The following is a 9,976-nucleotide window of genomic DNA, read 5'->3' as shown; positions in this document are numbered from 1 at the left end:
CTGAGTCCCCTGTGTGCCCAATCCAACTGCTCTACCGTCAGCATCGCATTTTCGAGAAAATTGATAAAGCCTTCTGAGTTTGTCAGATAATCGTCTATACGCTCGTTCTTGCCCTGGGTTATAGTGTAAATTTGTTCCCTAACGCGTCTCTCAAAATCGTCGTCGCCAAATCGGTGCCTAAACGCCTTTTTAAATTGAGCCCAATTTGCGAACTTTAATTCGTGATTTTTAAACCATTTAAATGTGATGCCTTCTAATAAGACCGGCAGGGCTAGCAGAAGTTCCTCGTCGGAGACCTTTGTCAGCGTATTTTGGTCCTCGAGTCGTGTTAGGAAATCCTCGGAGCTAGTTCTACCATTCCCGTTAAAATTTATCTTCCGATTAAGAACATTTTTTCCCGAGGTCTCTGGAGTTGTCTAAGCGTCGTCGTAACCGACTAGTGCGATCCGATCGCTCATAGGTAGCGCTTTTGCGGTTGGATTCATCGACAAGTTCTAAATCACGCCCTCTTGGAAGCCCCAGACCCAACATATCGCGGTGTTCAGGGTTCGGATGACTATCCCGAAGATATTGGGAGAATTCACGCTCTCGGTACATTGATCGATCAAACCGGGCACCCTCACGAGGAGTGAACCTACTGGAACGTGCACCGTGTTGCGCTTGGGAGATTTAGAGTTTTCCGGCAATTATTTCCCACAGTGGTGTCTTGGGGAACACTAGGTAGGTGTAACGAACCCGTTTGAGCTGCCTCCGGTAAGTGTAAACTACCCTGTTGGGAGTCATCTGTATGGATATTACGGGGAATGCTTGTCAAATTTAGCGTGCTTCTACGGGTATTCTCGGGAAACTTAAAAGCGTCTGGAATTTGAAATTCATTATTCATTGGCAAAGAAGACCGATCCGCAAGTGGGAATAGGCCTGACAATCCATAGAAATTCGCATAGTTAAAAGAGAGTTCTAAGTTGCTGAGATCAGGGTAGATGGGATAGTTGTCTTGGTTTGGCGGGGTGTTGCAACAGTACCTATGGGCTGTGTGGTTACCACGATTGCCGAGGGGTTCGCTGAGTTCGATACCCCTGTTGCTGAGGTCGTGGTAATAGTTGTCGTAACAACGCTTTCCCCTGTCAGAGTCACAGGACTCGCATTGCTTACCGAGTCCACCTCCGCGTCCGTAGGTAAATCGTCATCATTAAAATCGGTGGCCTCATTAGTCATAGAGGTGACATCTGACGCACGTGATGATATCTACTACCGAGTCTACAAATGCCATTTTTAGATGCAAAAGGTTCCCTAAAATCAAAGAAAAATACTCGAAGTTTGCTCAAAATCTAAATCGCGTGATAGTGTTTCTTGGTAACTAAATGGAACAACAACAACAAAGAAAGTTGTCACTGTTGGCAGAGGGAAGCGGTATTGGCCGATGACGATAATGGTAGAACAAAAATGTACAGACAAATCACCAAACTGAATCAAATCAATTTTTAACATAAATTGCAAGTTCAATTAAATCACGCAGTCGACGCAATGAATGTGAAGCAAGTATGCGATCAAATCAACCATCTCAATAATACGATGGTACCAAAAATCAGGATCAAATCAGACAAATCACATAGATCAAATAGATCACATAAATCCATCAATAATCAATAATTAAACAACGGAATCAAGAGAATTTTGCACAATGATTATCTTAAAAAGTAGAGCTGCAAGTACCAGGTCAACAATTTCGACATTAATCAATATAATCGTACCGAAAATAAATTATTATTAAACGAGTTAATAATAATAGGGCATCTCAGTAAACAACTGATGATTGAACTCTACAAAATGTAAAATCGGTAACTCTGTTTATGCCGTAAGCTTAGAGAACTTGTAAATATGCGCATGCGCGCCCTCTGTTGTCGAAACTAGTTAATATGCTATCTATATTTGTATATTAAAGCGACAGATCCCCGTGGATTATGATTGTATGATAATGAAACCTGGTAATTACATTTTTAACTCAGTTTTCTGTTTCAGTTATAGATTTTTTTAATTTTCCCGCTCGAAAATTAGAGTTATGGCCAATTACTGGAGTTTCGGATATTTTTCATTGTAGTTTCACGAAAATTCATTTAGTTTTGTTCTTGTCCAGTCCCTCCAGGTGGCGCGCTGCCGTGTAAGGTTCCAGGAACTTCGGGTGAATGTTAGGTTATCGTCATGCTAAAATCGAGGCAGGCAAACTTTCAAGATTTATGAAAATTTCTTCGGAAAAGATTCGTGAAGATTGAGATCTGAGTTTTAGTGAGGACTTTTCCTTGATTTGTCTAGTTAAATGACACTAAGTTGTCGTAAATAGTTTCTAGTTTAGTTATTAGATATTTATTGAAACTGTTGTTTCAATGTCAATTCAGGATTTAGCTCATAAAACCATGGTCTTAATAGTACTTTTATAAGTTTGTCAAAACCCAACGAGAATATCACGGAAATCAAGCATACTTTTATTAAATGATTAATTTTTAGTTCTAAAATTTTGTCGATAGTGGTGCTGTTACTCGTGTTTTGTCAGCTTCTATGTTCAGCGAAACAAAAATTCTTTAAAGAAGTCAAAGATCCCTCTGTAACCGTTAAAGTACCTAATTTAGTCTTTGTTTAATTTTTAATAATTTTTAATAAACCTTATCTAGTGATATACATGTAAAATTCATATTAATTCTTATGTAATTTCAAAATTTCCCGCCTATTGCTAAAACTCAGGAACTTCACAAATTTCAAGAATCACTTTACTTCCGGTTCGTTTTGTTTTAGAAACTGGAGAAACTCACTTATTACTAATAGTTATTGAGGACTGTGCACTTTCTCACTTAAGTTCTTGGGTTGACAGGCGACACTTGCTCCGAGCCTTTGCTAAAAATTCTGGATGAAATGTCACGTCGCCGAAGTGAGTTTATGAGTTAAAAACTGTTTTGACCTGGTTCTAAGTGTGGATTTCTGTATCATTAATAATTACCCACTAATAAATTACCCAAGAATTTCAAGTGTTGCAATAAATTTGGCCGTTGTCGTCCTTAAGAGCCACCTCCCTGAGATTTTCCAGACTTCCTCCTGAGATTTTACAAACTTCCTCCTGAGATCTTCCTGACTCCTTTCCCCTGTTTTCTCCCCTCTTTTTCAGGTTGTTAGCATGTCAGTGTAGATATTTAAATTCCTACTTATTTTTCCGGGCGATTCTGTTTTCCTTTTTGATGTTTAAGACGATTTAAGGGGCCTGGCTGGCGCCCAAAATACTACCGAATTATATACGTATATGTACATGTGCTAGCATAAACATATACGTATATCCGTTTTTATGAACTGCCATATTGACAGGTACGAATAAACCACCTTTACCTTGGCGCCCAACATTTGAGGGTTCCCGAATATTTTTTTTTTTAAATTCAGTCAACGTCCATTTTCCGTTTTTTTCATGCCCACTGACACGTTTTCCACTTATATTCTTTTAAATTTGCGTCTTTCGAAATGCCCGGTCAACATTCCGACTTTGTTCCAACCCCTTTTCGCCCTGATTCGATTCAATTGATGATTGATTAATTTAAATAAAGTTTGATTTAACGAATTGCATTCAAATTCTCAAGCAGGATTTTTCTGAAATTTGAGAGTAATACGGGAGATTCCCGTGTGATTTTCGCAAAACGCATACCCCTTAACCCCGGGCTGCTTTGAGCGCCTGATTAGAAGAGCCTGCTTTGAGCGTTGATTTCTGGGAGTTACGTCGTGGCAGCTTCGATCGCCTGAATTGTTGCGAACATTTTTTTGTAATGTTCTTGTGGCATCTCAGAGCGCCTTACCTCAGGCACTTAGTGTATCCTTGCCACGATTTAGAAAATTATCAACGAATTGCCAAATAATTAATTTCGATTTGTACTGATTTAGGTATTATTAATTTATGTGATTTATTTGATCAATGCGATTTATTTGACTTGCCATTTGACTTTCCATTTGACTTGCCATTACCGTCATCGGCCAATACCGCTTCTATCTACCGACTGTGACAACGTTGTTTGTTGCTGCTGTTCGTTTAGTTACCAAAAAACACTATACGCGATTTGAGTTTTAAAAGGTTTTCAAGTGTTTTTCCGATTTTCCTGTAACTATTAAACTTTAAAAATAGCGTTTTTAGACTCAGTAGCCGAAACCTCTACATTTCGGGAATTAAAGCATTTAATCTACGATTTAATCGATGATCAGCTGACCGATGCATTGGTGTCGTTACAATTGAAGGCTTCCGGTACGCGTAGAGGAAAGTTTTCGCGATTAGGGAAGGGGGTGAAACTATATAAGGGGATGTAATCTCACGCATCGTATGTTACTTCAATGACTACGGACGCGACAGATCGGGACGAGGATGACCAACCATCAGATAGATCATTGTCTTTGGCGGTCAGTACAAGCTCGGTGACCTTAACCGTGGAAACTATCGTCACGGCCACCAGTACTACCACCTCAGCTACAAGTGTGGCAAATTCGTCGAATTTCACCGAAAATATCCGTAGAAGCACGCCAAACTTGACAAGTATTCCCCGCACCATCCATACAGATAACTACCGACGGGGTAGTTTACACCTACTGGAGGCAGCTCAAACGGGTTCGCTACATCTGCCTAGTGTTCCCCAAGACACCCATGTGGGAAATAACTGCCGCGAAACTCTATTTCTCCCAAGCGCGAAACGGTATAGCTCTTTAAATAATACTAGATTCCCTAATAGCACCTTAAACGCCCGTACGACCCAGTATAACCTAAATTCACTACACCGTCCGGGTGTCTCTGTCACACAGTCGGAGCGGCGTCGACTCCGAACTGGTACTATTCCGAGGTTCACACCCCAACGGAATATCCTTACAGAAACGATTAGGATTGAGGATTCTACGGACTCCGAGATTTCGGTGGGACACGTTAGCGGGAGGGCGGGTCCACTTTCCAGTAGGTTTACTCCTCGTGAAGGTGCCCGATTTGATCGACCAACATACGAAACACGTGATTCCCCTCTATATCGTCGGGGTAGCCTTTCGAATACCGATCATTGCGATTCGTTGGGTCTAAGACTTCCGAGTGAGCGCAATTTAGAACTCGACGACGAATTTAACCGCGAAAGCACCACCGATGAGCGACCGGAGAGCCACTCGGTCACGTCGATGCTTAGGTTACTCTAGAGACCTTGAGAAAATCGTGCTCAATTAGAAAATAAATTTTGACGGGAGTAGTAGAACTAGAGCCGAGGATTTCCTAACACGAGTCGAAGACCGAACTAGGCTGACAAAGGTCTCCGACGAGGAACTTTTGCTCGCCATGCCGGTATTATTAGAAGGTATCGCGTTTAAATGGTTCAAAACCCACAAATTACAGTTTGCAAATTGGGCTCAATTTAAAAAAAGCGTTTAGACACACTTTCGCGGCTCGGTAGAGGTTGGGAGAAGGACTGGAAAGTCATTACAGAATATAAACCACCCTCTAATCCCGAGATGAATTGTCATCAATTCCGGGTCGTGTTGTTTCAAATCTCCAGCCGGAACATTAAAAATTAGGTCTAGGTGAGTTTAAGATCGCTGATGGGGGTATACAAGAATTTTCCAATCAAGAACAGATCGCCGGGATATTGCAGACCGAGTCGGTACGAGGTAGAGTGCACATTAAGATCTCTATCGATTCCTTCTCGGTCGATGCTTTGTTCGACCCACGTTCAACGAGGACACTTATTCGTGGCGATTTGGTCCCGGGGATTTTGGAAACTCTGGGGAAAGATTTAGACATTTCCCGTAAATCTTCAATTATTTTAGCAAACAGTTCCAAAGACGAGATCTTAGATGTGGTCGAGCTGCCCTTGACTATTGACGGGATTACTAAGATATGCGAAGTCAGGGTAGCCACCAATTTGGATACCGAGTTTGTTTTAGGTTTAGACACACAATCAGATTTTGGTATGGTGTTTACGGTGCGCTCTAAGGAGATTTTGATGACAGGCACAGACGGAGAGGTCTATCCACTCGAAACCTGGTTAACCGTAAAAGAGAATTGTGGCGGCATTTGAGATTTATCGAGCAAGCAGGATAGGAAGCTCCAGGATTTGATCAAGAGGAAAATAGTTCCCAAGAGGGAGGGCCGGCTTAACGCCACTCATTTGGTTTAGAATCACATAAACATGCAGGGCCATCCACCTATCAAGGAAAGGTATCGAGTAGTGTCCCCTAAGATACAGGAGGCCATGTACGCAGAGGTCGATAGGATGCTTGCCGAAGGGGTGATAAAAGAATTCTCCAGAGAATGGTCGGCTCCTATAGTAATGGCCAAGAAAGGTGACGGGGGTTATCGGCTTTGTTTGGATTTTAGAAGGCTTAACGCCATCTCTAAGAATGATCTCAGTGCGGCCTTTAATCAGATCCCGTTGGATGAGTCTTGTCAAGAGTTTTCGGCATTTGTGGTTCCCGGCAGGAGGCTCTTCACTCCCGAAATGAGGCCTAATGCGTTTTCCTTCTGCGTTGGCTAGGAAAGGTTTTAGATGGGATTTCCGAGGTTGGCTTGACCATTAATCCAGATAAAAGCAAGTGTTGTTGTGCCGAAGTTCGATACTTAGGCTTTATAGTCAACAAGCAGGGATTCAGGCCAGACCCAGATAAGATAGCTCCCAGCCTCACGTACCCAGCTCCCCGCACGGTGAAACAGCTTCGTAGATTTATGGGATTAGCATCCTTGTACAGGCGGTTCATTCCTGAGTTTGCCAAAATGGCGGAACCCTTGATCAGGCTATTTAAGTTAAATGTGAAGAGGCATTGGGGGCAGGAGCAGCAAGATGGAGGAAGCAAATTTCGACCCTCAATCGGGACATTTGGGTAAGGACAAAACTTATGCGCGGGTGGCCCTCAGTTATTATTGGCCTTGGTTGTACTCGGACGTCGCATATTTTGTTCAAAAATGTAACACTTGCCAGAGGCGTAAGGTGCAACAGGCACGCCCAGTCGGCATGATGGGTCAATGCGTCGTCGAGCAACCCTGGACAGTAGTAGCTGCGGACGTCATGGGTCCTTTTCCCCTTGACACTTTCGGTTTTAAATACATCCTGGTTTTCCAAGACCTCTTCACCAAGTGGGTGGAGGTCCTACCAATCAGAACTGCGAACGCTTCCACTGTTAAGAGGGCCTTTCAGGATTTTATTGTGTCACGATGGGGTGCCCCGTAAGTCTTGCACACTGAAAATGGCACTGAGTTCACCAACAAGCTCTTTGAAAACATGTGCAAGACCATCGGAATAATTCATCCGACGAATCCGGTTTACGACCCACAGGCAAATCCTACTGAGCGTGTAAACCGGGTGTTAAAAACAATGATTGTAGCCTTCCTTCATAAAAACCAAAAGGAATGGGACGCAAATTTTCCAGAATTCCGCTACACGTACAACACCGCTTCTCACGGTGCACTTAAGGTCTCCCCAGCCTTCCTGAATTTTGGGCGTAACCTTCTTCCCTACCGGTCTTTAAAAAGAGATCTTGAGAAAGCCACTCAGCACGATAGTCCTGACCGCGCGAAATAAGTAAGTATTGGTACAGGACTTCTTTTCTTTATGTTTAGAATACCGAGCTCACAACAGGGGTAGACGCTAAGGATGCCGTGTTCAAATTCCTAAGGGAATTTAAAAGAAATTGAAATGCTCAGTGCGGACCAACCACGGCACCCAATAACCTAAAACCGGGGACCTCGACGGGCGCTCAAGTCAACGAGGAACCAACAGCTAGGCCGTCGGGAGAGGCAGCCAGAAAACGGGTCAGCGAAGAACCCACATCCTCTTCTGTTGCTGGGGGCAGCCGCGCTCATCGACTGAAGAAAAGGTGGACGTGTAGGGAGGGATATCGGACCTCCTCGCCCCCTCATCCACCTCCAAGTAATAAGGAGATGTTGGAGGAGGTGAGGTGGATGAGGGCGCCGGGGGACCCAAACTTGACGTGACTGAATTGGTTGAGGATGGGCGCCCCAAATCCGAGGGAATATCGGCGGCCCACCCACAAAAACTGCTTTGCTTGCGGCCAGACGGGCCGTCTTGGGGGACAGTGTCTTGACACGGCCGGGGCGGGAGTCCTTTGTCTCGGGTGCAGGGAGCCGGATAAAGGAAGTCCAGGTGTCCTAACTGCGGGCCCCTCTACGCGTCCGATAAGGTGCTCCTAGGGGAATGGAAGCGCCAGGCGTTGGGGCCGATATCTGCTAGATTTTTTTTATTTGTATTTTGAATTAATATTATTTTTTTTAAGAAGCATCTGTGTGTGAATGTTTGGCTGGTCCATTAACTACCTCATTGTTCGTTAATGCATTTATTAATTGATTTTGATACTAAAGGGCATTGTAAACCGCTACCACATCGATCAAAACAACCAAATGTTGTTTGTGTTTTTGCAAGAGGTGCCACCCATGATTAGTTTTTATTTTGTTCCTTTTATTTTTTTCTCTCTTTTTGTACTCTTCGTTCTTTCTTTTTTCACTTGCTTACTCCTTGGTGAAATAAAATTTTTGTTAAAACCATACAAATCATGCCCTTGCTTTATTTAAACGACCCCAATCGAAAGTTAACTCTTTATGAGACCAGCCGAGCTCGGAGGACCCGAGTTCCTACCAGACTGAAGTAACCGTTTTATGATTTTATACCTGGTGCAAGAAACTTCGGGACATTAACACTCCTTCGCTCCAAGCATAACCTTCTCAAACCACCCAAGGTTTAACGCTTTCTCTCCCTATTTTTATTTTTATTCTACTTCACCTTATTCCGATCTATGGCTTCATTTATCTTATTTTCACTTATTTTGGTTTTGGCTTATGCTACCGTTTTTCATGATTGTGAGGTTCGGCTAAAGCTCTTAAAATTTCGCATTATTACAAATTATTTTTCTGATTTGCTATGTGCTATTATACTCTCGCCTTATTACCTATTGTTTTTATGATTTGCTATGTCCTATTATGATTTCGCCTTATTCCCTTTTATTTATTTTTCTAATCAAGATTTGATGCGTGCACTTGGAGGGGTCAACGGAGGCTCAAGTCGTTCGGGTCGCTTTCCGAATGGTAGAGAGGAAAACCTTGAGCTCCGATTTAAGGTGGGGGGGGGGGGGGGGGGGGAGTTGTGACTGGGTAAATTTTATTTATCTGTCACTTTTAAAAGGCGATTCATTTAATGATTCGCGAACGACATGACCACCGCCAAGAACGGAAGTCACGACCACGGAGCACTCATCAAAAATTGTTAACTGTTTATTTATACCTTCTGAACGTTTGTTGCATGGCTTATCAACCACCTTCAAATCTCCGAGAACGATAACACCATCACGGACTTAAGGGATGAGCTGTCACTTCCAAGGGTTTGCCGAATTTACTAACGACCAGGGCGAATTACTTATCACCGACCACATTTCCACCATCTTGTGCCTCCAGTTTTTGATCTCAGCACGAGAATGCGGGCTTCAATTTCTCATCAAGGGAGCGTTTTCATTCGGTGGATAATTCACAGTTTTCCCTCTCCATCTTATCGCCGAGGATTGACGTCACCACTACGACTGCCACTCCATGGTATGGCCACCTAGAACCAGTCCAGTAACTACATTACTACAGTTACCGGATATGGTCAGAACCCAGACTGGGCCAATCAAAACTCTAGCAGTACGTTGCCACCTTGGTAACACTGCAAATACCATACCAGGGAGTTATTGCTCCACCTAACGCTATCCTGATTCGACTACGTCACATTGGTTCAAAATGCACGGACGCTGGGAAAGATTTACAAGCGAAGATCGGAAACTTGGCATGTGTGGTCTCATTGGCCTTCGGATGGAAAATTATTTAGACATCAACATCGAGATTCGACCATGCAACGAGCGACAACCGCCCTGACGCGAGAAACCCGTTGAGTTGACCGTCTAGGCGCGTTGCACAGGACCTGTCAATTTCTCACTTACGTTATTGGGC

At 43.3% G+C, this 9,976-nt stretch overlaps 1 protein-coding gene across 1 annotated transcript; it reads left to right on the top strand.

The window, feature by feature from the left end:
- Positions 1–6,176: 6,176 nt before the first annotated feature.
- Positions 6,177–6,521, top strand: LOC117176749. The gene has a single exon (XM_033367030.1). The coding sequence runs from the start codon at positions 6,177–6,179 to the stop codon at positions 6,519–6,521; it is 345 nt and encodes a 114-aa protein (XP_033222921.1).
- The last annotated feature ends 3,455 nt before the right edge of the window (positions 6,522–9,976 follow it).

This window comes from Belonocnema kinseyi, chromosome 1 (assembly GCF_010883055.1).
Source record: "Belonocnema kinseyi isolate 2016_QV_RU_SX_M_011 chromosome 1, B_treatae_v1, whole genome shotgun sequence".
Lineage (NCBI taxonomy): Eukaryota > Metazoa > Arthropoda > Insecta > Hymenoptera > Cynipidae > Belonocnema > Belonocnema kinseyi.
This window is presented reverse-complemented; position numbering and strand designations above follow the sequence as displayed.